Genomic DNA, 27,988 nt, shown 5'->3' with positions numbered 1-27,988 from the left:
GATCTTCAAGTAGCTGCCCTTCAACACCAGATGAACCGTCACTCAAGCTGTATTCATCAGCTGGCTGGACTATGGCAACGCATTCAACGTGGGAATCACAGCGCACCTCCTGAAGAGACTGCAAACCATACAAAACTCAGCGGCCAAACTCATCCTCGACCTCCCAAAGCAGACTCACATCACCCCCTACCTCAACAAGCTCCACTGGCTCCTCATCCAGAAGAGTTGTACATTCAAGATACTGATCCACATCTATAAAGCCTTCCACAGTCAGGGATCATCTTACATCAACCAACGTCTGAACTTCCACCAACCTTCCAGACACCTGCGCTCTGCCTCCCTCTCTCACACCCCCACATCCTCCGTAGCAACAGTGGAGGATACTCCTCCTACCTCGCTGTGAAGTCCTCAAAGAACCTCCACCTCCACCTCCACCTCCAGACCTCATCCTCTCTGCTTGACATTCAGGAAAGCATTTAAGACCTGGCGGTTCACCGAACCCTCCCTAAGCAGCAGGGTTCATAGCACATGGATCCCCTCACATGTGATTAGCTGCGCTATTCAAGTCCTGTTTGATTTGATGCCAAAGGTTAAGAATTTCAGCTGCTGGTCTCCAGTCTTTTCTATAGTTTTATAGTTGAGGAAGTAAATAACGTAACTACTGGTGAGAATGTACTGATCAAGCAAATATAGGTAGCCACTTAAATTATTATACATGTGTCTAAGACAGTCACGCCATGTTAAGATGAGAGGTGAGAACTATTTGGCATGATTCCCAATTTTATAGTATTTGCTGAATGAAACCAAGTATTGACCAACCTCATCCCTGTTCCTGTTTTGATTTCCTTGCAGTTTACGGGCAGAGAAGAAGCTGATGGAAGCTGAACAGGAGAGAATCCCCAAAGCTGTGGTGAGTTAGGAATTCATTTTTACTTTTGTAACAGTAGCATGTCAGCAGAATGATTGTATTTAAAGGCAAATTTCATTCATGTAGTATTATTTAATGCCTATATTTTAAAGAAGGCTACTAAAGATAAGCCTCTCATGCTCAATTAATGTTACAGCTCAGTTAACGTACAACATGAATCTATCAATTTGTATCAAATGATGAATCATGAAAAAGATCTTATATATGTTAACCCGAAAGATATCTTTAGACAATTCAAGGATGAGGGCATGGCTCACCATGTAAATCCTTCGAAAAACATTTTAGTCAAATTGTTTGAATGCACGAAACATATTTGTTTTATAAGCAGGACAGAAGAAACAGTCGCCTGTTCAAAGGAGCGTATGCACATCAAGCACATTTGTGCCATTCATTTTAAAATGCATTGAAACATTATAAACACCCGTCCCTAGTGTTCGTGTCTCACTTGGGAATGTTCCCGTATATTTCAAGGAGTAAGGTAAAAAAACCTTCGAACCCCCTCTGCTTAATTCTCGAGTATGGAGCCCGTGGAATAATGTTCCGTGTGTTCCTGTACCCTCGAAAAGGGTGTTGACGTGTTTCAACCGCTATAACCAACATAGTCTCTTCAGGACCGTGAAGTCTTTCTAAATCTAGGGGGGAAATGAGGTGGTGTTGAATGGTGTCGTTAACAGAAATATCTAAAATTAAAATGAGTGCTGCAACCCCACGTGGGGACATATCTTGTTAGTTGTAGTCTCTTTTTACATATACAAAAGCTACCTGAATCGCTCAAGGCAGTGAAAACACAGGACATTCCATGTAGAGGAATTAAAACACTTGTTGCTAAATATGTCATAATTATCATGTGAGGCCTTTTCTGTGAGGACTTACCTTGTTAATTAAAACATAAACTTCCACACAACAAGCTTAGTGAGACTGTTATCTAAATATTGGACATTACAAAATAGTTCGTTTGTGCAGCCTAGCCTCTATGCAGCAGATGTTTCTTTGTTGTTCTGCATTCAGAGCCTACGGCCAAAATCTATCCATCTCACAAAGCTGATCTTATTCCCACCTTGCTTAAATTTGGAGTCCGCTTACTATAGAAATACGTGTTTCTACTTGGGGGGGACTTTTTCAGAGCACATTGCCTTTGATGATTTTGGCTCTCTCCAACTTGATGATGGTACTGCAACACTTGTTAGGAGCCTGCAGGTTGTGATATTTTCCTGGCATGGGGGTTCTTCTGTGTAGAATTGTAATTTGACCATCCATTGCCCAAAGTAAGTTTGAATATTTTGGTTTGTGCTGTGAGGGTTTTCTCAGTCAGTCGAATAACTTTATTTGGCCTCCAGGGCCATAAAAGTGCAACTACAGAGAAAAAAAATACACTATAAATAATTTAAAAAGTAAATTTCAGCATAAGAAATTCATGGTTCATATAAGTTAGTACGTAAATGAATACAATAAAAGATTAAAATGACAAGTTGACTTCGATGGCATCTTCACATTGGCCCTGTCTACTCTTTCTCCTTGACCCTTATTTGGCCTTGTCAAACCTTTTTCCCTTATAGTTTGTGTCCCCCCAAAGTCTGTGTCCCATCAGTGTCTTTGTCCCTCCAGTGTCGCCCTAGTGTACGTGTCGCCCAGTTCCCATATCACCCCATTTTCCATGTCTACATCTCCCAACTGTTGCTCTGTCGGCGTCTGCTCATGTCTGTGTATCCCCTTGCCTGGGCTTCCACTATGTCTATCTCCCTTCATATATGTATGTCCATATTTATGCCCCCTTGTCTTACTCCCCTATGTCTCTTAGTGTCTTTGTTTGCCAGTCCATGCACCACAATGTCTCCCCAGTATCTCTATGTTGAACTCTCGCAGTTTTTCCCACTCTCTGCATTTTCCCATCAACCTCATAATTTGCCTCTCTGTCTTTTGTCCTGCATGCTGTTACAAGGAGGTGAGGGTACTTGTGAATACATGTGCTGTGCCAGTGACTGATAGTGCAGTCTCCAGTGGATCCAGTTACGATTCAAAAGCGCCCTTGTAAGAACATCGTCGGCTATTATGGGCTTTAGCAGAAGATTGGGGGCAAGGCCAATCTCAGCCCTTATGAACATTTATAAAGCCAAGTGCCTGTCTGTCGCCACCTATGGTTGTTCATTATGGGCTATGGTCCGACTGACTGTCTTCAAGTTACAGAGAACACATTTTTTAGATCAGTCTTGTCTGTGCCCCAATCTACGCCATCTTACTCTGTCCATTCTGAGTTGGGGGCTGGTTTTATAACAGACATAATCAGAGTGGCCCCTTCAATTATGTGGCTTAAGACCTGGCTGAATGACGAACTGTCCCTTAATCGGTCTATTTTCAAAGATTGTCTCTCGCTTGATAATGTACATAAAATTAAGTGGCTGACCTATGTAAAAAATGGGTTCAATGTACTGGGAAGACCTGAGCTCTTTTCTTCACCGGAAATAATTACACATAAAGACATAGCCATAACCAAAAGGGATATGTATACGAGGTTGACCTCAGAAAGAGAGGAAAAGGAGCTCATAAAACCAACTGTAAGAGCTAACCTTTTGGTTGCCAATCACCCTGGTCCAGAAGTTTATCTTACCTTGGTTAACCGCCCCTTTCATAGGTTCCTTTTAACTCGCTTCCGTTTGAAGATGATACATTTGATATTAGGTCATTATCCAACATGGTGTAAGCCTGAACAGTCATTACCATGTTCCTGCGATAATTTTTCTTCGCAGGACACCATGCACTTCATGATGTTTTGTGGTCATTTCATAGAGGAGAGGAGAAAGTTTCTTGTGCCTGTTCTTAAAAAGGCAGGGTTTTTGCAGGTTAGGCCAGCACTTCTTTACCTGCAGCTTGTCATGCCCTGAGATCCCCGATGTGCTGTCCCTTTTAGAAAAAACCCTATAAATGCATACAGAGCCCTTGGAGCGACGCTTTACGTTCTAGCGTCAAGCTCTGTCATTGCAGTTCCGTCTTGTTCCCGTTTTGCCTGACTTCCTGCTGGTCCTTCCGAGACCGGGTTTTTTTCTCCGTCCTACTTTTCCGAAGATTTCCTGCTTTCCTTGCTGTTCCGTGGCTTACGCCTTTTCACGGAATTTTGGTTGCATTTCCCTGTTCCGCCCAACGGCCGGGCTTGTTCTCCGCCGTCCGGCCGGGCAGCATTTCCCGCACCCTCCATTGCTCACCTGCTCCGCCCGACGGCCGGGCTTGTTCTCCGCCGTCCGGCCGGGCAGCATTTCCCAAAACCCCCATTGCTCACCTGCTTTCCCCAGACGGCCGGGCTTGGTCTCCGCCGATCTGCAGGACACACTTTTAGGTATTTAGGTTTGTTTACTTGTACCCTCCACCCGGCGGCCGGGCCTTGTCTCCGCCATCCGGTGGGTTCCCATTTTCTATTTTTGCCCTTTCATTACCTCTTGGCTGTAATCCGATTATTCCCTTCACTTCCTGTGTTCCTGGTCATCTTCATATGGTGTGTTTGGGGTCTCTTGCGTGGACTCGTGTGGGGCGCAGAAGTTCCACTTCACAACCCAGAATCACGGTAACAGCGCTATGCGCTACACTCATGTTTTTTAGGTCTCGTCCTTTACCATTGCGAAGCAATGGGAAATGGGGGAGAATTATAGTGCTTGATCGGCTAGTGAAACCACTGGCGTTTCTTCACAGTGCATGTGAGGTCACGTGGCCACAAAGCGGGTCACGTGACCACACAAGCACGAGCATCTCCCTAATCCGCCTGCCCCCACCAGGCTCGCATTCCCGCCCCCTCACCAGGCCGCACATCTGCCTGCCACACTTCTCCTCCCCTCGCACGCATTCCGCTGCCCCTCCTTTCTCCCCCCGCCAGAAGCCTCGCAAAATCACCCCTCCTGCTCTACCTCCAAATAACGCCTCTCAGTCGTCTTCAGCGTCTTCTCTCTTGCTTCCCTCCCTCTTCCACCCTATCCCATTGCCAGGGCTCCCGCAGTCTTTTTTGTCTCCTCTCTCTCGCTGTATGTCCCCTCTCCCTCTTCTTGCCTTCTTGCCTTGTTTTTTACGCTCTCCTCCTCTCCTGTCGGACCATGCCTCCCTCCTCTCCTTCCGTACCGCAACCTCTCGTCCTTTTCAGCCCCACTCCTCCACTCTGTTTTCCTAAACCTTCCCTGCTCAGCTTTCTTCTCTCTTTCTTCCCGTCTCCGCTTCCCCCACCAGCTTCTCCTGTTCGTAAACAAGCTCGGCACACACAACTCAACTGCCCCGGACTGGCGCGAAGTAACGCACAGCATTGCTTCAAGTTACTTCATTCTCAAACTCCCATGGGCATGATGCGGCTGCCAGGCGGTGTCTCGCATTTATCCCCCTGCTTTCACTTTTTCTTTTCGCTCTCCTCCTCTCCTGTCGGACCATGCCTCCCTCCTCTCCTTCCGTACCGCAACCTCTCATCCTTTTCAGCCCCACTCCTCGACTCTGTTTTCCTAAACCCTCCCTGCTCAGCTTTCTTCTCTCTTTCTCCCCGTCTCCGCTTCCCCCACCAGCTTCTCCTGTTTGTAAACAAGCTCGGCACACACAACTCAGCTGCCCCGGACTGGCGCGAAGTAACGCACAGCATTGCTTCAAGTTACTTCCTTCTCAAACTCCCGTGGGCATGTTGGCAGCCAGGCCGTGTCTCACATTTCTCCCCCTGCTTTCACTTTTTTTTTTCCGCTCTCCTCCTCTCCTGTCGGACCATACCTCCCTCCTCTCCTTCCGTACCGCAACCTCTCGTCCTTTTCAGCCCCACTCCTCCACTCTTTTTTCCTAAACCCTCCCTGCTCAGTTTTCTTCTCTCTTTATCCCCTTCTCTGCTTCCCCCACCAGCTTCACCTGTTCGTAAGCAAGCTCGGCACACACAACTCAGCTGCACCGGACTGGAGCGAAGTAACGCACAGCATTGCTTCAAGTTACTTCCTTTTCAAACTCCCGTGGGCATGATGCAAAAGTGCGCAAAGCCACCCAAGCAACCCTTAGCAATAAAACCTACACTGTCTCAGAGTGCTTTGAAGTGGCCATCAGGCACCACAACAGCACTATATACAACGAACAATATTGGCCATTATCTCTGTCCAACGCTCCCATCATTTTCACTATGTCATTAAGATGCTACTGTACTGTTTTCACTCATGTTGTTATTTTAATACTCTTCGCATGTCTAATTTGATTAAAGATGGGCGCATCATCTCTGAAGTCATTTGCACAATTTGTTTAGCAAACTGCATTTCGTGAATGGGCCGTCTGCACTCCAGCCATCTGGTCTCTCCTTCCCTCCCTCCTTCATGCACTCCTTTTTCAACGAGTGCATGAGGTCTCGTGAACGCGCTTCAATTCGCCCGAGCTGCCTGCCTCCACATCAAAGCCATCTGTTGCTTTGCGCTCGGCCTCAGGCCGGCATTTCTCCTCCCCTAATTATTCACTGCATGGCCGGCCGGCCGGCACATCAAAGGCTGCTGCTCCCCATGCGTCTCGTCAGCCCCCCATTAAACAGCACAAGCGTCAATCCTGGTTTCCTCTATGCAGCGCTTCTTCCCCTCAACATGCCATGTTGACCAGACCACCAAAACCTTTCACCACTGCCTCCTCTCCTTATTTATTTGGGAGTGATGCCACAAATTATATTTTTAGGGCTCGTCCTTTCCTATTAAGCGCAAACTCGACCAACGTAATTGGAGTGCTTTACTTGTCCTAAAATGCCGTGTTGTCTGTCCCTCGAGCTTGCCGTTTTTTTTCTCCGGGTATCCTCCCTTGTTATAGTAGTGTAGCCACGTGTCTCTTCTTTAAGCAACTTCCGGGCCCAGGCTTTACCCCCGTCCCCATGACATGCTGGAATTCAACATGGTGCCACTTACTGGTTCAACTTTATTTATTTTCTCACCATTTTCCCCCGTTTGTACTCATCTTTTTTGCGATTCCCACTGTCCATTCCAGTTTATCCCTTCTTCTCTGTTCGTCTCACAGTCTTTCTTCCTTTCTGCCTTATCAAGCATGCATCCTGGTTCCCTAACAACCATCAACGGGAGACTCCGTCGATCTCTCCTCTCCCTGTTTCCTCCCTTCATCACATCCGTTATCTTCTCATACTCTTCCTCTCTCCATAGCGCCCTCTGTCTCTCAGCTTCCTATCCTTCCTTTCATCACATCACATGCTCAACCATCAACGGGAGACTCCGTCTTTTTATACTCTTCTCTCTCCGACATGAGCTTGGTCTCTCGTCTCCCTGTCCCTCCTTTCATCCTATACTCTGTCCCCTCATAGTCTTCCTCTGTCCATGGCGGGCTCGATCTCTCCTCTCCCTGTTTCCTCCCTTCATCACATCCGTTATCTTCTCGTACTCTTCCTCTCTCCAAAGCGCACTCTGTCTCTCAGCTTCCAATCCCTCCTTTCATCACATGCTCTGTCTCCTCGTACTCTTCCTCTCTCCGTCATGGGATCTGTCTCCTCTCTCCCTGTCTCCTCCTTTCATCACATGCTCTATCTTCTCATACTCTTCCTCTGTCCATAGCGCCCTCTGTCTCTCGTCCCTCATGTTCACGAGCTGTCTGTCGTGTCGCTCTCTGTCCATCCACTCCTCACAGGATCTGTAATGCCTGGCTGTATAGCGCCTAGATAGCTCGAGCTATATTAGTGGCTCTCCACACCTACACACATTGTAGAAGGGTGGGTCACGTGACAGGCAGATAGGGGTTCCAGTGTGTAATTCTGCAAGGTGCTACAGAGCCAGTCCTCATCAGATGTCCAGACTGACTGCTGCGTACCGTCAGTAGGCTGGTGGGGCTTTTGGTATTGTAAATAACAATGCCTTTTCATTTTTGTAAAGTAAACATTGATCAGCGTGAAGGGAACTATCATAGCAATGTATTTTTTGTTGCATTCTATGGGGGATTACAGGAAGTATAGAATCTTTTTGCATTTTTCTACCCGTTCACAACTTATTTTTTTCTTTTGGTTTCCGATTTTCATTAGGATGATTGTGATATATTTGGAGCAGATTACTAACTGCTTTTTGGTGTATTTAATTGTGTACTACAGATCAAAATTGTAATCTTCATGCATGCATCCATACTATCATTTCATCTGACAACACAAGACAACAAGGATGTATACGGTTTATGGGAAGTGTGATGGTATGACTTTGTATGATAAGCTATAAAATACCTTCTGCCATACATTAAAAGGGTATTAAAAGTCACCTCTGAGTTTCATGCTCTTATAAAGGAACTTGGCCTTCCGTATCGCTCATATGCACAGAATATGCCTGAAACAAATGTCTGTATAAAAATTATAAATTATGGACAATACTAATTAGATTTTAGGTAGCTTTTTCAACACACTTCTGCTGTTTCTATGCCTTGTAAGAAAGTTACTACCAAAACCAGTTTAATGGTACTAAACTCACTGACCTCAGAAGGATGAAAGGCTAAATTGGCCTTACCAGGATTCAAAAGTGTAAACTGCTTGCTATCTACAAGTCATGAATGGACATCTAGGGACACACAAGCATACGTTTCATTTTTGCACACCATAATTTCACAAGTTTTTTTGTCCCTATGGTCCAAAGTTGAAAATGCATTGAAAATGCAATAGGTCTCGCTTTTGATTAAGTTAAAGCGATTTGCTTTGCTAATGGTATTGTATAGCAAAGCAAATGGCTTTAACTTAATTAAAGGCGAGACCTATTGCATTTTCAATGCTTGTTTAGTTCCTTGTATATTTCTACATTGTGACCTAATAGACATTTGTTTTGTATCATTGACTTCCAGATATTAGGAGTGTTCTTATCAGAGTCTTGTCCAGTCCAAGTCAATATAGGCGCTGGTTTAAGAGCCTTCTACAGGTTATTATGTAAGAGCTCTACAAATTAGTAATACACACGCTCACAGCTATATAGAATAGTTACTATTGTTTCTTGTTCTCCAACTACTAGCCAGAGCCGAACCTTTTCAGGGATTACAGATCTACTCTACAACGTAGCTTAAGACATGTATGGTATGTAAATATTATGTACAACAAATAGTGACATTTCTGTATGTAGGTTAACTGAGGTTAGAAAGTTTGTGTTTTCTTTCAGCCCTCACATCCAACAGAAGTCCTTGCAGTGTTTCTACCCCGTCACACAGATTATTACAGTCCCAGTCATTGTCTTCCCCACCTTTCCTTGTTTTGTCTCCCTGTTTTCCCCTGGCGAGCCTCTCGGTACTCTAGTGTTTGATAGAGTCGGAAGGCCGTAGGGGAAGGCTGTGGATTGTCTTCGGATTCCTGACGCTCCTGCGGAACCTGCCTGGAAATCATTACAGAACGTAAAGCCCACGTGGTTTGTTCTGCCCGAGCGTCATGGATCTCGAATCTGTTTCCCTATCGGACGTAGCTAGCATGTTGGGGAATTTGCAGGTCGAGACCCAAGCCTTAATATCCAGGGTGGACGTATTACAGAGACAACAGACGGCTGGAGCTATGGGGGGAGGCACATCAGTTGTTCAGGTAACCACACCTCCTTCCCTGCCTTTAGCACCCCCTGAAAGGTATGCAGGAGATGCGGCACGGTGTGCCGCTTTCCTTAGCCAATGTCAACTGCATTTTTCTTGTAAGGCTGCATGTTTCCCATCTGAGCAAGCGAAGGTAGCTTTTGTAATATCCTACCTCAGTGGGGCGGCTGCAGATTGGGCCATACCGTTAGTTGACCGTGATGATCCACTACTGCATAGCTACCCCGCATTCAGGAGGGAGTTCCGTAAACTCTTCGATAGGCATGTCTATACCCATTCGTCAGATACGGAATTATTGAATCTGAAGCAGGGTAATCAAGATCTTGTCGCCTACATAACAACCTTTCGCAGACTTGTAGTTGAATCCCATTGGCCAGAGGAGAAACGTAGTACAATGTTTTACAGGGGCTTAAGAGATGATCTGAAGGACGCTCTCTCTCAAATCGTAGATTTACCGACAGCCTGTACTGATCTCATTGACTTAGTGGTAAAAATAGATCATCGTCTTCAAGAAAGAAGGAAAGAGAGGGGTAAACATGAAACAAGATATCTGCCTTTAAGAGAGAAGAGCAGTGTAGAGAAGCCAAGCGAGGAGAATGAGCCCATGCAGATAGGCATAGTAAGGGGGCCCCTCACACAAGAAGAAAGACAGAGAAGACGAACTCTTAGACTTTGTCTGTATTGCGGGAAGGCAGGTCACTTCTTAAAGGACTGCCCAGTGAAACCCACACAGTCCAAGTATTCGGGAAACTAGGAAGCCTGGAATCCTGTGAGACAAGGATTCCAGGTAGGTCAGGACTAACAGTCTCTTCCTCTGATTACCATAGTACCCCAACAAATCATCTGTATGTGTCGGCCTTTCTGTCCTATGGAGTGCATGGCTTACATGTGTTGGTAATGGTTGATTCTGGTGCATCAGGGAACTACATGGATAAGGAGTGGGCCAAGGAAAACCTGATACCTTGTACTCAAAAAGAGATAGCCAGTCATGTTACCACCATAGATGGCAGCTCGCTTGTTTCAGGCCCAGTAACACATCATACCACTGTATTACACATGACCATTGAACCTGAACATCATGAAGACATACGGTTTGATCTCATTCATTCTCCTCAATTCCCGGTGCTCTTGGGTATCCCTTGGCTTAGATCACAAAATCCCGATATCAATTGGGAAACCTCTACTATATCGTTTCCGCAGGAACCAGGGGCACAAGTAGTAGGAGCTTCCGCTGACAAGGTACCCATGTGTAGTGGTACCGATGAGAAAGAGTCTGAACTGCCAACCTGCTATCACGATCTACACTCAGTCTTTGATGCAAAAGAAGCCGAGACCCTCCCTCCACACAGGGTCTATGACTGCCGCATTGACCTAGAGACAGGGGCAAGAATTCCATGTAGCAGAGTGTACGCTCTCACTGAAAGAGAGAATGCGTATTTACGTGATTATCTGGACGACATGCTTGCAAAAAGTTTTATCAGGCCTTCCCGTTCCCCAGCCTCCTCTTCTCTATTTTTTATCCCTAAGAGGGAAGGGGGTCTTCGTTGTTGTATTGACTACAGGAAGTTAAATGACGTCACTATCAAGAACAGATATCCGCTTCCTCTGATCGCCTCTCCCCTTGACCGAATCCGCAACGCTAACTTTTTCACTAAGCTGGACTTGCGTGGCGCATACCATCTTGTGAGAGTCAGGGAGGGAGATGAATGGAAGACCGCTTTCTGTACCGAATTCGGTCTGTTCGAGTATCTCGTGATGCCCTTTGGGCTTTGTAATGCTCCTGCAGCATTTCAGTTTTTTATAAACGAAGTCCTGAAAGATATGCTAGACCTATATGTTATCGCATATATTGACGATCTTCAGATTTTTTCTCCTTCTATGGTGGAACATGTGCAGCATGTACGTAATGTGTTGGAACGGTTACTGGATAATCATCTATATTGCAAGCTAGAAAAGTGCACCTTTCACACTCAGGAAGTCCCCTTTTTGGGATATATCGTATCTCCTTGGGGTCTTCGCATGGATTCCACCAAGGTGGAAGCAGTCTTAGCATGGCCAGCACCTCGTACAGTGAAGGAGATCCAAAGTTTTTTGGGATTGGCCAACTTCTATAGGAGGTTCATACAAGGATTTTCTACTCTTGTGGGCGCCTATCACCGCTTTGTTGAGGAAAGGCGTTCCTTTTGAGTGGTCCCCTGAAGCAGCCAACTCTTTTAGCCTTCTGAAGACGGCCTTCACCAGCGCTCCTGTTTTACGACATCCGGATCCAGCCTTTCCTTTTGTGGTGGAGGTGGACGCCTCACAAGTGGCAGTAGGAGGAGTACTATCCCAAGTAGATTCAGATTCAGGCGAGTGTCATCCAGTAGCCTACTTCTCACATAAGTTCACCCCTGCTGAATACAACTACGCAGTGGGAGATAAAGAACTACTGGCCATTAAGAAAGCGTTCGAAGAATGGAGGCAGTATCTACTGGGTGCCAGGCATCCCGCGGTGGTGTTTATACGGACCACCGCAACCTTCAATATATTAAATCCGCCAAGGCCCTTTCTATGAGACAATTGCGATGGTCACAATTCTTCAGCGAATATGATTTCACCGTCCAATATAGACCAGGGAGAAGAAACGGCAAGGCTGATGCGCTGTCGCGGTTAGGGTGTGAATCCCCTACAGATGTAGTAGAACAACCATACATCATCCCCAGAACAAGTATTATAGGAGCGATGTCAAACGAAGATGATTTCGTAACACAAGTGCAGAGCAGTCAGGCCGCAGTAGACATGACAACCTTGGTGGGTTCCCAAGAAGTGTCCTCAAGAGGGGGATTAGCCTGGGTACAGGGGGGAGTAGAGCTACCTACTAGAGAGTTACAGGAACAAGTCATGACATGGTACCATTCACATCCTGTGGCAGGCCACCCAGGAATCAAAAAGACCACCAGGGCCTTGAGAGAACGGTTTTGGTGGCCTGGTATGATCAAAGATATAGAGACCTTTGTTAAGACATGTCACGTTTGTGCTCAAACCAAAGTATCTCACCTCAATCCAGTGGGCCTACTCATGCCGTTAGCTTCCCCTCCTGGCCCTTGGCATACGGTGTCTCTCGATTTCATAGTGGAGCTGCCACTTACTAAGAAGAAGAACAACACATTGTTAGTAGTGGTAGATTTGTTCACGAAGATGGCCCATTTCGTACCTTTACAAGGGTTACCCACAGCAGGAGACCTGGCTTCCATATTCATGCAACAAATAACCAGATTGCATGGGGTCCCTTCCGTCCTGGTTTCTGACAGAGGCGTCCAATTCGTATCACGTTTCTGGAAGAGTTTATGTTCCTTGCTCCAGATCGAGGTCTGACTGTCCTCAAGTCGCCATCCACAGACGGACGGTCAGACGGAAAGGGTTAATCAATGTTTCGAACAATACATACAAAATCAAGTCTTGCACTCTCTGAGGGATTGGGATGAGTTGGTATGGCTAGCCGAGATTTCTTACAATAATAGTCCACACTCCTCTATCAACACGACCCCTTTCTTTTGTTCCTATGGGTATCACCCCAAGTTGTTGCCTTCAGGAGTCCCTACCGATGGTTCCACTCCAGCTGCCACGGACAGAGTAGAGAAATTGCAACAAGTCCATAAGACGGCAGTAGACTGTCTAGAGATGGCAAAGGTGAGATACACTGAAGGGGCAAACTTACACAGGAGGCTAGAACCCATTTACACGCCAGGAGATAAAGTTTGGCTCTCCACAAAACATATAGCGTTGAGGGGTCCACGCAAGTTCAACCCCAAATACATCGGCCCTTATACAGTGGAGAAGATGATAAACCCGGTGGCCATGAAACTGGAACTTCCCCCATCTTTCAGAATACACCCGGTGTTCCATGTTTCGCTGCTGAAACCAGTTGAACCGGGTACTAAACTGCCCCTAAGACCAGCTCCTGTGACCCTCCAAGATTCTGAAGAATATGAGGTGGAGGCGATAATTGATTCCCGTAGAGTAGGAAAGAACCTTCAGTACATGGTCCACTGGAAAGGTTATGGAATAGAAGAGCGTACATGGGAACCTGAGTCGAATATCCATGCACCTCGTCTGATACGTATGTTTCACCAAAAACATCCTGACAAACCCAAACTAGGAGAAGGGAATTGTGGTGGGAGTGTGCTGTCATGCCCTGAGATCCCCGATGTGCTGTCCCTTTTAGAAAAAACCCTATAAATGCATACAGAGCCCTTGGAGCGACGCCTTACGTTCTAGCGTCAAGCTCCGTCATTGCAGTTCCGTCTAGTTCCCGTTTTGCCTGACTTCCTGCTGGTCCTTCCGAGACCGGGTTTTTTCTCCGTCCTACTTTTCCGAAGATTTCCTGCTCTCCTTGCTGTTCCGTGGCTTGCGCCTTTTCACGGAATTTTGGTTGCATTTCCCTGTTCCGCCCGACGGCCGGGCTTGTTCTCCGCCGTCCGGCCGGGCAGCATTTCCCGCACCCTCCATTGCTCACCTGCTCCGCCCGACGGCCGGGCTTGTTCTCCGCCGTCCGGCCGGGCAGCATTTCCCAAAACCCCCATTGCTCACCTGCTTTCCCCAGACGGCCGGGCTTGGTCTCCGCCGATCTGCAGGACACACTTTTAGGTATTTAGGTTTGTTTACTTGTACCCTCCACCCGGCGGCCGGGCCTTGTCTCCGCCATCCGGTGGGTTCCCATTTTCTATTTTTGCCCTTTCATTACCTCTTTGCTGTAATCCGATTATTCCCTTCACTTCCTGTATTCCTGGTCATCTTCATATGGTGTGTTTGGGGTCTCTTGCGTGGACTCGTGTGGGGCGCAGAAGTTCCACTTCACAACCCAGAATCACGGTAACAGCGCTATGCGCTACACTCATGTTTTTTTAGTTCCTTGTATATTTCTACATTGTGACCCAATAGACATTTGTTTTGTATCATTGACTTCCAGATATTAGGAGTGTTCTTATCAGAGTCTTGTCCAGTCCAAGTCAGTATAGACGCTGGTTTAAGAGCCTTCTACAGGTTATTATGTAAGAGCTCTACAAATTAGTAATACACACGCTCACAGCTATATAGAATAGTTACTATTGTTTCTTGTTCTCCAACTACTAGCCAGAGCCGAACCTTTTCAGGGATTACAGATCTACTCTACAACGTAGCTTAAGACATGTATGGTATGTAAATATTATGTACAACAAATAGTGACATTTCTGTATGTAGGTTAACTGAGGTTAGAAAGTTTGTGTTTTCTTTCAGCCTCACATCCAACAGAAGTCCTTGCAGTGTTTCTACCCCGTCACACAGAAGATTACAGCCACAGTCATTGTCTTCCCCACCTTTCCTTGTTTTGCCTCCCTGTTTTCCCCTGGCGAGCCTCTCGGTACTCTAGTGTTTGATAGAGTCGGAAGGCCGTAGGGGAAGGCTGTGGATTGTCTTCGGATTCCTGACGCTCCTGCGGAACCTGCCTGGAAATCATTACACAGCTATTAAACAACCCTAGTGTCATCTTTCATGTAGCCAGTTACTTGGTGGGCGCTGTGCGCTCAAAGAACAGGCTCGTGGGAAACGTGAGATTGACTACATCCTTATGAAGTTTGCATTCTGTTATACAAAGGATACCGTGTATTGGGAGTAAGGACAACGGAGGAGAGATCAATTTATATTGTGATAAATGTTGATTTTAGAACAACGGAGGAGAGATTATTTTATATTGTGACAAATGTTGATTTTATGAAACTAATGATGTATTCTTAAATTTTACTCCTTCCCTTGTTTTTAACACGATTGTCTTTTTAAAAAAAACACTGAAGTATATTTTAAATCATGAATGATGTGTGTTTTGTTTTTTATGAATTGTTGACACTGTGTATTTATTGTACTGCGCCTTTTTTTGATATTGATTTATCGAAATAAAGTATTTTGACTGACTGATTCAAAAGCTATTTAGAGCACATCGTGGTGTAAGTGGCAGAGATGTACTGCAGGTGTCAGTGGTCCTGAGTGTGGGTTCAGTGCAAGGGCTACTACGTGAAGGTGTGAGCAGGTGGCAGTGGGAATGGGTACTGTGCAGCTGCCAGGTGGTGTCATTGCAAAGCAGGTGACACACAATGTGAGTGCAGTGCAGGTGACAAACGATGTAAGTGCAGGGCTAGTGCAAATGGTGTGGGTGCATTGCAGTCCTATCTGGGTGGTGCAGAGGCGTTGTGGGAGAAGTGAGAACAGAATGGAAGACCACAGGAGGGAGAAGAGTGATAGAAGAGAAAGGGGTGCAATGATACTGGGTGGCATAGACAAAATGAGTTGGAGGAAGAGAGATAAGCAGAGAGTGGAGGTAGGAGAAAGGTTAGGCAGGAAGGAACTATGAAATGGAATGGGATAGAAAAGAGTAAGGTGGTATCTGTGATGCCAAATACACTTACTTTCAGAGAGAGCAACAATGCACATACTTGCTACCATCTACTCACAGATCAAAACCCACATAAACCAGTGCATGTGCAGAGGTGAGCCCTTCATGTGCTGCTAAGATTAGTTCTAATCTATGTTCCATGTTTGGAATTACTCTATCCGCCACTCCAGGGATTCGAGCAAACGGAACATTGTTCACATCAGTTACATACGAGTATTTGAGTGGAAACCCTTTAGGTAATGTTTTACCACTGTCTTTGCTTGAAGCATTGACAGCCAGCATTATTTCACTGTCTATTTTTGTTTTTGAACGAGTGATTGCAGCTACAGAAGCCGTTTGTACAGCTGCCTTTGCAGCTTAATCAGCCAATAAATTCCCTTCAACGTGAACGCCATCACGTTGATGACTCAGCGTATGTATCATGTGAGTGTTTTGTAGTCCTTGGCGTAACTGAACTACTTGTTCCCAAAGCGTTTTATGCTTGATTGTGCCACCTTTTGCATCTTTGAAACCGTATTGAAGCCAGTTTTGCAAGTATTCATTGCAAGATTGAACACAATAAAAGGAATCGCACACTATGAGTGTGGGGAATTTGCGATCCGTATTCTCAAGTGCCATCTTGAATGCTTGTAGTTCAGCTCGCTGAGCTGTACAGTCTCCTAGAGATTGCGTTTTAGTGACCATTGGTCTAAATTTGCCATTGCGCCAATGACCTTTAATGATCGCGCACGCCGCAGTATATGCTTGTTTATCCTCCGTAGCGGGTTCAGCTGATCCGTCAGTATAAATTATACATTCATACTGGTCAAGAGGGAGAATTTCAGCAGGCAGAGGACATTCTTGTTCGTATTGTAGAAATACTTGTGTTTTCAAGTATGGATCAAAAGCGTATTCAATATCTGTTGCAGAAAGAGAATTAACCTATTGTATCCATCTCGGATATAAAGCTTTAGCATTTGGATTGCTCACTTTTGTCACTGCCTCTAAGGCAGGTACAGGTATCACAACCATAATTTCTTTTGCTACAGCAGTTTGAACAGCCGTCAGAATTTTTTCTGTAGAAGTGAATTTTGTTTCTGCTTGTGTGTACAAATGTGATTTGTAACTATTGGTACTGTAGCAGGGATTCTGCTCGTACACAGAACTGTGCATAAAGACTTGGAACCTCAGTGAATTAGGCTGTACCAAAACTCACCTTAGTAGCCAAAATCCCCTACAAGACTAGCAATCAGTGTCTCATTGGTTCTTCCATAACCCCAATGATTAGACAACCCAGAACAAGGAACTTGGAATACCTCAGGCAATGTGGAACACATGAATACTCTTTCGTTATACTCTCATACCAGTCCAAAACAGGGAGTAAAAGGAGACACGAGCAAGTTTAAAATATTTATTTCAAATGATGTGTTCTCATGCGCAGTATCTTAGCTAATACAAGCAAACATATTATAAGCAACAAGATTATCAGCATAGTTACTATTCCATAAAATACAAAGGGAGAAAGCATATTACAATGCTAAATGGAAACGGGTTAGAATACACCTATATCTCACCCTCCCTTGCTAGTAGGTTATTTTATATCTACAGAAGGTCTCTTGGGATTACAAGGGCGGCCCCATGCCACTGGTCCTAGCAGAAATGGATCACATCAGTTTCTGCCACAGCTCTCTGCATGCGAATGTTCTCCAAGTGTGTGTGATCATGCCTACGCAGTGCATTATTAAACGTGCCAAAGTCAGAGGTGGCCACAGCTGCATATATGTTATGTCTAGAGCGTGCGCTGATCAGTCCGAACAACAATCACTGTGTTGAAATAAACTTGAAGGCCTCGGCACTCACTGTTCAGACAAAGCTTACCAAGCATGGCTGCTAATATAGAAAAACATATTATTGTCGTGTGAAGCAAAACACTCTGTAAACGCTAAACATTTATAATAATGTGTGCCGTGTGCAAAGGCGGAAAAATGGCGTTTAAACCTGTAATAAGCTCATGCCAACTTAACACAATGTAAATGCAAGGCTCATCCCCATGACAGTACTTTTTCACCTTCGTTAAAAGTTAAGTATGTGAATCCGCATTGTCCTGGAATGATTCGGATCACTAAGTTGTGTACGTTTACGCGTGTTGCAAATGTTTCGTTGCGAACATGTCTGTTTGGAGTGAATGCAAAATTTCTGTGTGTTTTTTGTGTCCAATTTACTGTTTTGAAATCAGGTTTGATAAATTCACAGAGAGGCTTAACCCTTTCTGCGTAATTTAGAATGTAAGTTCTTCCAAAATTCAGGAATCCTAGAATCAACAGTAAGTTTTTCAGCGTTTTTGGAGGTTGGAGCAGCGCACACTTTTCTAAAAAGTTGGCTGCAGGCTTTTGCCATCACTTGATAGTTCATATCCTAGAAATAGGACGTTGAGATGGGCAATTCTTGATTTATTAAAATTGAATTTGTACCCTTCAGAGGCGAATCCAAGTATTATGGTGTTCACCCTGGTCAAGTGCCTATCCAGGTCATAGTCTGTCAGATATATATCATCTAAGTATGACAATGCCTCGTCATCATACATTTGTAGTAACTCTGTTGACCTCGCTGAAAATAACCCAGGACTATTCTTGAATCCTTGAGGGAGACGACAGAAGTGACGCTGTGTCCCCATAAAGGAGAAAGCGGTCAAATACCTACTTTCTGGTGCAATGTTTTGACAGAAGAAATCCGTTAGAAATATCTCATGTGGTTTTATATTTTTTACGCACAATGTTATTCATTAATGCTGTACTGTGTGCATTTTGCACAGCAAATTTTTTGCAACAAGAGTTAAGATGTCTGTAATCCAATACTAGACGATATGTATTGTCTGGTTTGGAGACAGGAAACAAAGGTTTGTTCGTTGATGAGGTGCAACTTTCATCACCCCTTGGTATTCAAGTTGATCTAAGATCTCCCTGACCTGTTTTTATAGCTTCTTGGTCAACTGGGTACTGCCTTTGTGAAGTTGGTTGATTTTTTAACTGGATTTTATGGTGAGGAGAATCCTCATCCCATCCTACATGATTTTTGTATAATGCAGGAGCTTGGGCTACTGCCCATTTCCTGGCATAAGTATATTTTAAATGAATTGGAATATGGTTGAAGAAGGATGGCACAATGATGTCCTCGCCATGTGGGCACCCCCAGACAAATTGTGGTGGCCAGTCTTGTTCAGCTAGAAGAATGTCATAACCCTTAGAAAGTCAATCCCAAAAGAGTGCTCTCACTTTTCTTGGTATGTCTCCCTGCATTCGGACTGTTATTTCATATAAATTATGTGGAGAACTAACCCTGGTATCTGCAGTTTCAACTTGAATGAATTCCTTAAAGTCCACTGTCTCCAGAAGATCCTTCAGGTTCTGGCGAGCTATGGTGACTTCGGCTGCGCTGTCCAACATTGTCTGAGCCCATTTTCCGTTCTTGAGTTGTGTCCTCAAGATCCTCTGCATGTCTGATTTTTAGACCTGCTACCTTCTTTTTGGTGAATTGAGTTTTCTTGTTTTTCTGAACGTGTTGATCGTCTTTGGACTTCACGCGTTCTTCTTTGTTTTCTGACCGTCCTCTTCTTTCCGATTTCTGTGACGAAGTCTGAAAGGTAGGAGAGGAACGTGTATCAATATCTTGATATCTAGCAGGTTTTCTCAAATTATCCCTATTCCTAAGGTTATACATCCTTTCAGAGGGCTCCTTTTGAGGAGACCTACCTCTGGAATGAGAACGCTTCTCTTTAGAGGTTTATTTGCTACCTTCCCACTTCTTTTTAGAAGGAGTGGGAGTGTTTTTAGTAAAGACCTTTTCAGGACTTTCAGACAGTTGTGGTTTAACTGGTTTCCCACTCTGTCTCTGCCTAATTCTTCATAGGATTTTTCAATTATTCTGGCTAGTTCTTGTGGTTGCTCAGTTGCATCAAATTCCCTTCAGTTTTGGTGGATCGCCACTGATGCTGCTTCACCTTTAATATTAGCAGATATTATTGCAGAGACCTGTTTGAAATCTTTCAGTAGTTTCATACCCAATTTTTTTTAATATATATTTTATTGAAGAAACAAAAAAACTAATCCGAGTCATCCTCCAGCAAATTAGGCAGCAGAATACAGAGTCAGTAATCAATAAATCATGTATACACAGAAAATCACTTTAAAGATCATTACGTCGTCTCGATCCAGCTCTGTCCATTGCCATTTCCACCGAGGAGGAGGCGCAAATCTTGCCTCTATAGATATTCCAGTGTCCCGATGTATTATCCCACTTCTTGGGGCATCCTCTGACTTTAAATATAGATTTTTCTGCCAGCATGCATCTGTCCATTTCCGCCACCCAACCTACCAGGACAGGCCTCTGGGAGGCACCCCAGTGCATTGCCACTGCATGTTTCACCAGCAGGAAACCTAGGGCCACCCATTGGAGCTCCATCTCAGTGAGGTCTGTAGCACCCCATATATTAAGAAGCGCTTCCTTAGGGGAAAGAGGAATATGCTTCCCCAACGCATCAGACATTTTACGAACCGCTCTGTCCCAGAACCATTGGATAATTGGACATTCCCAGAGGACGTGGTAAAAGGTGCCGGGGCGGCCACAGCCGCGGAGACACATCTCATCAGGGTGTCTTCCCAGTTTAGCTAGTAGGGGGGCAGACATGTATGTTCTGTGTAGAATTTTCAATTGGATCAATCTGAAGCGGTGATTTATCGCCGTTTCCCTAGGGGACATTAGTGCCGATCTCCAGTCTTCGTCGTCTAAGTCTCCCACGTCCTCCTGCCACTTGTCTCGCACGGTCTGGAAGGAGTCAGGCATATTAGTGCATAATTTACGATACGTGCACCATATTGCCTTCGTCTGGAGTGGCTCTGAAAGTAGCCTATCCTCTAGGAGAGAGGCCTCTGGAAGGGAGGAGAGGTCTGGTACAGAGGTCGTGACAGCGTGTGCGATCTGGAGGTATCTGAATGCCTCGGATTGGGCCAGGCCATATTTCTGTTGGAGTTCGGCAAAGGTCAACAATTTCCCCTTACGAATCAAGTCGCCTAGAGTGGAGATGCCAATCGTGTCCCATCTTTCAAAGCCCTTAAAGTGACAAAGGGGAACCCAACCTTTGGGACGCCCAAAGCGGGGTGGCCCGAGTAAATTTGTCAGACCAGCCTAGGCTTTTAATGGCTCGGTGCCAGATAGCCACAGTTTGTGTAATGGGTCCCACATATCCATTTCGGGGGAATTTGCCATATAGGGCGCCTAAGTAGCCCTCTCATCCCGTCTGACAGCGTTCTAGATGGAATGCTGGGTTGACAGGTGACCCATGGATCCATGAGTTGGTGGCTACGAGTTGGGAGGCCCAGTAGTAGAGGCGAATGTTTGGCAAGGCAATACCCCCATCATACCATCCCTGAGTTAGTTTATTCAGGGCAATGCGAGGCGCTTTACCATCCCATAGGAGGAGTCTCAGATCACCCTCCAACGCACAGAAAAAGGAATCAGAAATTGGGTAGGGACAATTTTGGAGGACATACAAAAAACGTGGGAGTGCTAGCATTTTAAAGAGAGCTGCTCTGCCGGGGAGGGACAAGGGCAGCGCTACGCCAGTGGGAGACGTCACTATGGAGCCTCTGGAGCGGACCCTCTAGATTGTGTTCGTAAAAGAGTTTGGGATCAGGAGTTACAAAAATACCCAGGTACTTGAAACCATCGCTGGCCACAGCAATGGAGAACCCCCTCGGGAGTAGGGGCGGCGGGCCATGGAGACTAAACAGGGCCGACTTGGACCAGTTAATTGAAAATCCAGAATATTTCCCGAAATTCCCAATGACATGGAACAGACTGTTGATGGAAGATCTGGGAGAGCAGACATATACCAGAATGTCATCCGCATATAGGGAAATTTTATCAGTCGTATCTTCATTCCATTTCAGTCCTTTAATTGAAGCATCCGTACGTATCCAATGGGCTAGAGGTTCCAATGTAAGCACAAATAAAAGGGGGGGGAGGGGACATCCCTGCCTGGTTCCCCTATGCAGTTGGAATTGTCTGGATGTATGAGCGTTAACTCGCACCTGTCCTAACAAGTCGGTGTATAGCAATCGGACCCACTGGATAAAAACCGGGCCAAAGCCAAAACGTTTCAGGACCTCAAAAAGGTAGGACCATTCTATGGAATCGAACGCTAGGGTGGCATCTAGGGACAGAATCGCGGCATCCTCTTGTATATAGGGTTGCCTGCCCATTACGTTATGGAGTCTACGGAGGTTTAAAGCCGTGTTTCGGCCCGGAAGGAAGCCTGACTGATCGTCATGCACAAGGGAGGGGAGGACTGTGAGGAGTCTGGTGGCTAGAAGTTTGGCCGGTATCTTAACCTCAGCGTTAATAAGAGAAATCGGCCTATAAGAGCCACAATCAGTGGGCGGCTTATTAGGCTTGTGAATGGCTGCTATGGAGGCTAGACGCTGGTCTAGTGGCTGGCTGCCACGTTCAAGACTCTCCTCAAACATAGCTTTTAGGTGCGGGATTACTTCTTGGGACATCCCCTTAAGGAATTCGATGGGGATACCGTTAGGCCCCATAGCCTTGCCCGAGTTGATAGCAAAAAGGGCACTCATAAGTTCCTCAGTTGTGAGGGCTGCATCTAATGCTTCCCTATCCAAATCGGAGATAGTGGGTAGTCCCATCTCCTCTAAAAGGAGACTGGATTTGTCCCCAGAATAGTATGCTTTCGAGGAGTAGACCTCCTCTAGGTGGTCTGCAAATGCCTCAGCTATGTCCTGGGGGTCTGTGATACGCGAGGCATCAGGTCGAATCAGCAGTGGAACCCACCTAGATCCCTGTTCGCGGCGTTCCAACCACGCGAGCATTTTACCCGCTCTGTCTCCTAACTCATTGACTCGATGGCGAGTTTGCAACAGTTTCGTCTAAGCTTTTTCTAAGGCCAGCATTTTATATTCCATTTGTTTCAGTTGGAGACGGGCAGCGTACTCAACGGATGGGGTAGTGTTATGGTCAGATTCTAAGTTGAGCAAGTCTGACTCAGTTTGAAGCAACAGTTCGGTCTGCTTGTGTTGGTATCCGATTTTAAGAGCGATCGCCCTCCCTTTAATGACAGCTTTATATGCTTCCCATATTGTAACGGCTGATTGGACTGAGCCAAGGTTCTCGGCGAAATAGTATTCGGTGTGTTTGAGCAGGCTTTCCCTGATGTCAGGAATTTTCAGGAGCCAAGGGTTGATAACTATGGGACCCTTGTCACCTGTCGGTGGTAGGTGAGTTCAACAGTAAGGGGAGAGTGATCCGAGATACCCCGGGGAGCCCCTTTGGGTTACGAAAGAGGCCCCTGTCTGCAGTATGGCAAAGGATATAGTCTATACGAGACATACTATTATGAGCGTTGGAATAGTGTGTGAAATATGGGACATCGGGGTGTGATGCTCGCCAGAGGTCTTCCAAACCCATCGCCCATGTAAATTCCAGGAGGTCCGAGCACTGTTTGTGGGAGCCACGTTGGGGGTGTCTATCTATAGCGTCATCCATTGTCATGTTAAAGTCCCCACCTATAACCAGTGTACCCTGGGGGAGGTCTACCAACAGTCGATCTAGAGTCGTCCGGGCGTCTTTGCTCAGTGCTGGCAGGATGTAGGTTGAGATAATGTTAAGGTGTCGCCCCTCCCATGTGGTCTCAGCCACTGCAAAGCGGCCCAGAGGGTCAACCCATGTTTTAGTACATGTAAGTGGGACAGTTTTACTGACGAGGATACCGGTGCCCCGGGAGCCCGAGGTGAACCCCGCATGTATTAGTAGTTTGTACCCCCCTCGATGGAGTGCTCGACATGTGTTACCCATCAGGTGTGTCTCTTGGAGTAATACTATGTCGGGAGCGTGACGTTTAAGGTATTGCGGTACAAAAGGGGGTGGTGATGGACGGAGCATCAGAACCAGTCAAACACTCACACCCAGTCAAAAGATCTGGGTTTGATCCATCACCCTTCTTTAGCCCACTCTGCCACCCCAGTTCAGACATGGCTATATGCAAATCAGTCTGACCCTGTGCCTCATGGGAACAGTCCAGCCCGAACTGCCAAGCCATGCCTTCCCTGGACCGGAAACAAGCTTCCGGGGACCGGTTCCTGGCATTCCAGCCGTCTTCAGCCCGGCTTGCTTGAATCCATTGGCAAAGTGAGCAAGGGACTCACGTCTGAGCATACCCTGCCACACTTATGGCGGCCTAAAGCGGTACAAAGGGGGTGGTGATGGACGGAGCATCAGAACCAATCAAACACACCCAGTCAAAAGATCTGGGTGTGATCCATCACCGTTCTTTAGCCCACTCTGCCACCCCAGTTCATACATGGCTATATGCAAATCAGTCTGACCCTGTGCCTCATGGGAGCAGTCCAGCCCGAACTGCCAAGCCATGCCTTCCCTGGACCGGAAACAAGCTTCCGAGGACCGGTTTCTGGCATTCCAGCCGTCTTCCGCCCGGCTTGCTTGAATCCAGTGGCAAAGTGAGCAAGGGACTCACGTCTGAGCATACCCTGCCACACTTATGGCGGCCAAAGCGGTACAAAAGGGGGTGGTGATGGACGGAGCACAGGCACAGGGTCAGACTGATTTGCATATAGCCATGTCTGAACTGGGGTGGCAGAGTGGGCTAAAGAACGGTGATGGATCAAACCCAGATCTTTTGACTGGGTGTGAGTGTTTGATTGGTTCAGATGCTCCGTCCATCACCACCCCCTTTTGTACCGCTTTGGCCGCCATAAGTGTGGCAGGGTATGCTCAGACGTGAGTCCCTTGCTCACTTTGCCACTGGATTCAAGCAAGCCGGGCTGAAGACGGCTGGAATGCCAGAAACCGGTCCTCGGAAGCTTCTTTCCGGTCCAGGGAAGGCATGGCTTGGCAGTTCGGGCTGGACTGTTCCCATGAGGCACAGGGTCAGACTGATTTGCATATAGCCATGTCTGAACTGGGGTGGCAGAGTGGGCTAAAGAACGGTGATGGATCAAACCCAGATCTTTTGACTGGGTGTGAGTGTTTGATTGGTTCAGATGCTCCGTCCATCATCACCCCCTTTTGTACCGCTTTGGCCGCCATAAGTGTGGCAGGGTATGCTCAGACGTGAGTCCCTTGCTCACTTTGCCACTGGATTCAAGCAAGCCGGGCTGAAGACGGCTGTAATGCCAGAAACCGGTCCACGGAAGCTTGTTTCCGGTCCAGGGAAGGCATGGCTTGGCAGTTTGGGCTGGACTGTTCCCATGAGGCACAGGGTCAGACTGATTTGCATATAGCCATGTCTGAACTGTGGTGGCAGAGTGGGCTAAAGAATGGTGATGGATCAAACCCAGATCTTTTGACTGGGTGTGAGTGTTTGATTGGTTCAGATGCTCGGTCCATCACCACCCCCTTTTGTACCGCTTTGGCTGCCATAAGTGTGGCAGGGTATGCTCAGACGTGAGTCCCTTGCTCACTTTGCCACTGGATTCAAGCAAGCCAGGCTGCAGACGGCTGGAATGCCAGAAACCCATTCTCGGAAGCTTGTTTCCGGTCCAGGGAAGGCATGGCTTGGCAGTTTGGGCTGGACTGTTCCCATGAGGCACAGGGTCAGACTGATTTGCATATAGCCATGTCTGAACTGTGGTGGCAGAGTGGGCTAAAGAACGGTGATGGATCAAACCCAGATCTTTTGACTGGGTGTGAGTGTTTGATTGGTTCAGATGCTCGGTCCATCACCACCCCCTTTTGTACCGCTTTGGCCGCCATAAGTGTGGGAGGGTATGCTCAGACGTGAGTCCCTTGCTCACTTTGCCACTGGATTCAAGCAAGCCAGGCTGCAGACGGCTGGAATGCCAGAAACCCATCCTCGGAAGCTTGTTTCCGGTCCAGGGAAGGCATGGCTTGGCAGTTCGGGTTGGACTGTCCGCATGAGGCACAGGGTCAGACTGATTTGCATATAGCCATGTCTGAACTGGGGTGGCAGAGTGGGCTAAAGAACGGTGATGGATCAAACCCAGATCTTTTGAATGGGTGTGAGTGTTTGATTGGTTCAGATGCTCCGTCCATCACCACCCCCTTTTGTACCGCTTTGGCCGCCATAAGTGTGGCAGGGTATGCTCAGATGTGAGTCCCTTGCTCACTTTGCTACTGGATTCAAGCAAGCCGGGCTGAAGACGGCTGGAATGCCAGAAACCGGTCCTCGGAAGCTTGTTTCCGGTCCAGGGAAGGCATGGCTTGGCAGTTCGGGCTGGACTGTTCCCATGAGGCACAGGGTCAGACTGATTTGCATATAGCCATGTCTGAACTGGGGTGGCAGAGTGGGCTAAAGAACGGTGATGGGTCAAACCCAGATCTTTTGACTGGGTGTGAGTGTTTGATTGGTTCAGATGCTCCGTCCATCACCACCCCCTTTTGTACCGCTTTGGCCGTCATAAGTGTGGCAGGGTATGCTCAGACGTGAGTCCCTTGCTCACTTTGCCACTGGATTCAAGCAAGCCGGGCTGAAGACGGCTGGAATGCCAGAAACCGGTCCTCGGAAGCTTGTTTCCGGTCCAGGAAAGGCATGGCTTGGCAGTTCGGGCTGGACTGTTCCCATGAGGCACAGGGTCAGACTGATTTGCATATAGCCATGTCTGAACTGGGGTGGCAGAGTGGGCTAAAGAACGGTGATGGATCAAACCCAGATCTTTTGACTGGGTGTGAGTGTTTGATTGGTTCAGATGCTCCGTCCATCATCACCCCCTTTTGTACCGCTTTGGCCGCCATAAGTGTGGCAGGGTATGCTCAGACGTGAGTCCCTTGCTCACTTTGCCACTGGATTCAAGCAAGCCGGGCTGAAGACGGCTGTAATGCCAGAAACCGGTCCTCGGAAGCTTGTTTCCGGTCCAGGGAAGGCATGGCTTGGCAGTTCGGGCTGGACTGTTCCCATGATGCACAGGGTCAGACTGATTTGCATATAGCCATGTCTGAACTGGGGTGGCAGAGTGGGCTAAAGAACCGTGATGGATCAAACCCAGATCTTTTGACTGGGTGTGAGTGTTTGATTGGTTCAGATGCTCCGTCCATCACCCCCCCCCTTTTGTACCGCTTTGGCCGCCATAAGTGTGGCAGGGTATGCTCAGACGTGAGTCCCTTGCTCACTTTGCCACTGGATTCAAGCAAGCCGGGCTGAAGACGGCTGGAATGCCAGAAACCGGTCCTCGGAAGCTTGTTTCCGGTCCAGGCAAGGCATGGCTTGGCAGTTCGGGCTGGACTGTTCCCATGAGGCACAGGGTCAGACTGATTTGCATATAGCCATGTCTGAACTGGGGTGGCAGAGTGGGCTAAAGAACGGTGATGGATCAAACCCTGATCTTTTGACTGGGTGTGAGTGTTTGATTGGTTCAGATGCTCCGTCCATCACCACCCCCTTTTGTACCGCTTTGGCCGCCATAAGTGTGGCAGGGTATGCTCAGACGTGAGTCCCTTGCTCACTTTGCCACTGGATTCAAGCAAGCCAGGCTGAAGACGGCTGGAATGCCAGAAACCCGTCCTCGGAAGCTTGTTTCCGGTCCAGGGAAGGCATGGCTTGGCAGTTCGGGCTGGACTGTCCCCATGAGGCACAGGGTCAGACTGATTTGCATATAGCCATGTCTGAACTGGGGTGTCAGAGTGGGCTAAAGAACAGTGATGGATCAAACCCAGATCTTTTGACTGGGTGTGAGTGTTTGATTGGTTCAGATGCTCCGTCCATCACCACCCCCTTTTGTACCGCTTTGGCCGCCATAAGTGTGACAGGGTATGCTCAGACGTGAGTCCCTTGCTCACTTTGCCACTGGATTCAAGCAAGCCGGGCTGAAGACGGCTGTAATGCCAGAAACCGGTCCTCGGAAGCTTGTTTCCGGTCCAGGGAAGGCATGGCTTGGCAGTTCGGGCTGGACTGTTCCCATGAGGCACAGGGTCAGACTGATTTGCATATAGCCATGTCTGAACTGGGGTGGCAGAGTGGGCTAAAGAACGATGATGGGTCAAACCCAGATCTTTTGACTGGGTGTGAGTGTTTGATTGGTTCAGATGCTCCGTCCATCACCACCCCCTTTTGTACCGCATTGGCCGCCATAAGAGTGGCAGGGTATGCTCAGACGTGAGTCCCTTGCTCACTTTGCCACTGGATT

The 27,988-nt window shown here is 47.0% G+C and overlaps 1 protein-coding gene across 2 annotated transcripts in view; it reads left to right on the top strand.

The window, feature by feature from the left end:
* The window catches only part of CCDC146 (coiled-coil domain containing 146), a 950,534-nt gene that overhangs the window by 331,735 nt on the left and 590,811 nt on the right, over window positions 1–27,988 (top strand). For both annotated transcript variants that reach the window (XM_078679302.1, XM_078679310.1), the window contains exon 5: window positions 853–910. In XM_078679302.1, the coding sequence (XP_078535428.1) occupies window positions 853–910 (58 nt within the window). The remainder of the gene's footprint in view (window positions 1–852; window positions 911–27,988) is intronic.

This window comes from Lissotriton helveticus, chromosome 1_1 (assembly GCF_964261635.1).
Source record: "Lissotriton helveticus chromosome 1_1, aLisHel1.1, whole genome shotgun sequence".
Classification (NCBI taxonomy): domain Eukaryota; kingdom Metazoa; phylum Chordata; class Amphibia; order Caudata; family Salamandridae; genus Lissotriton; species Lissotriton helveticus.
Note: the sequence above shows the minus strand (reverse complement) of the source record. Positions and strands in the feature narration are given on the sequence as shown.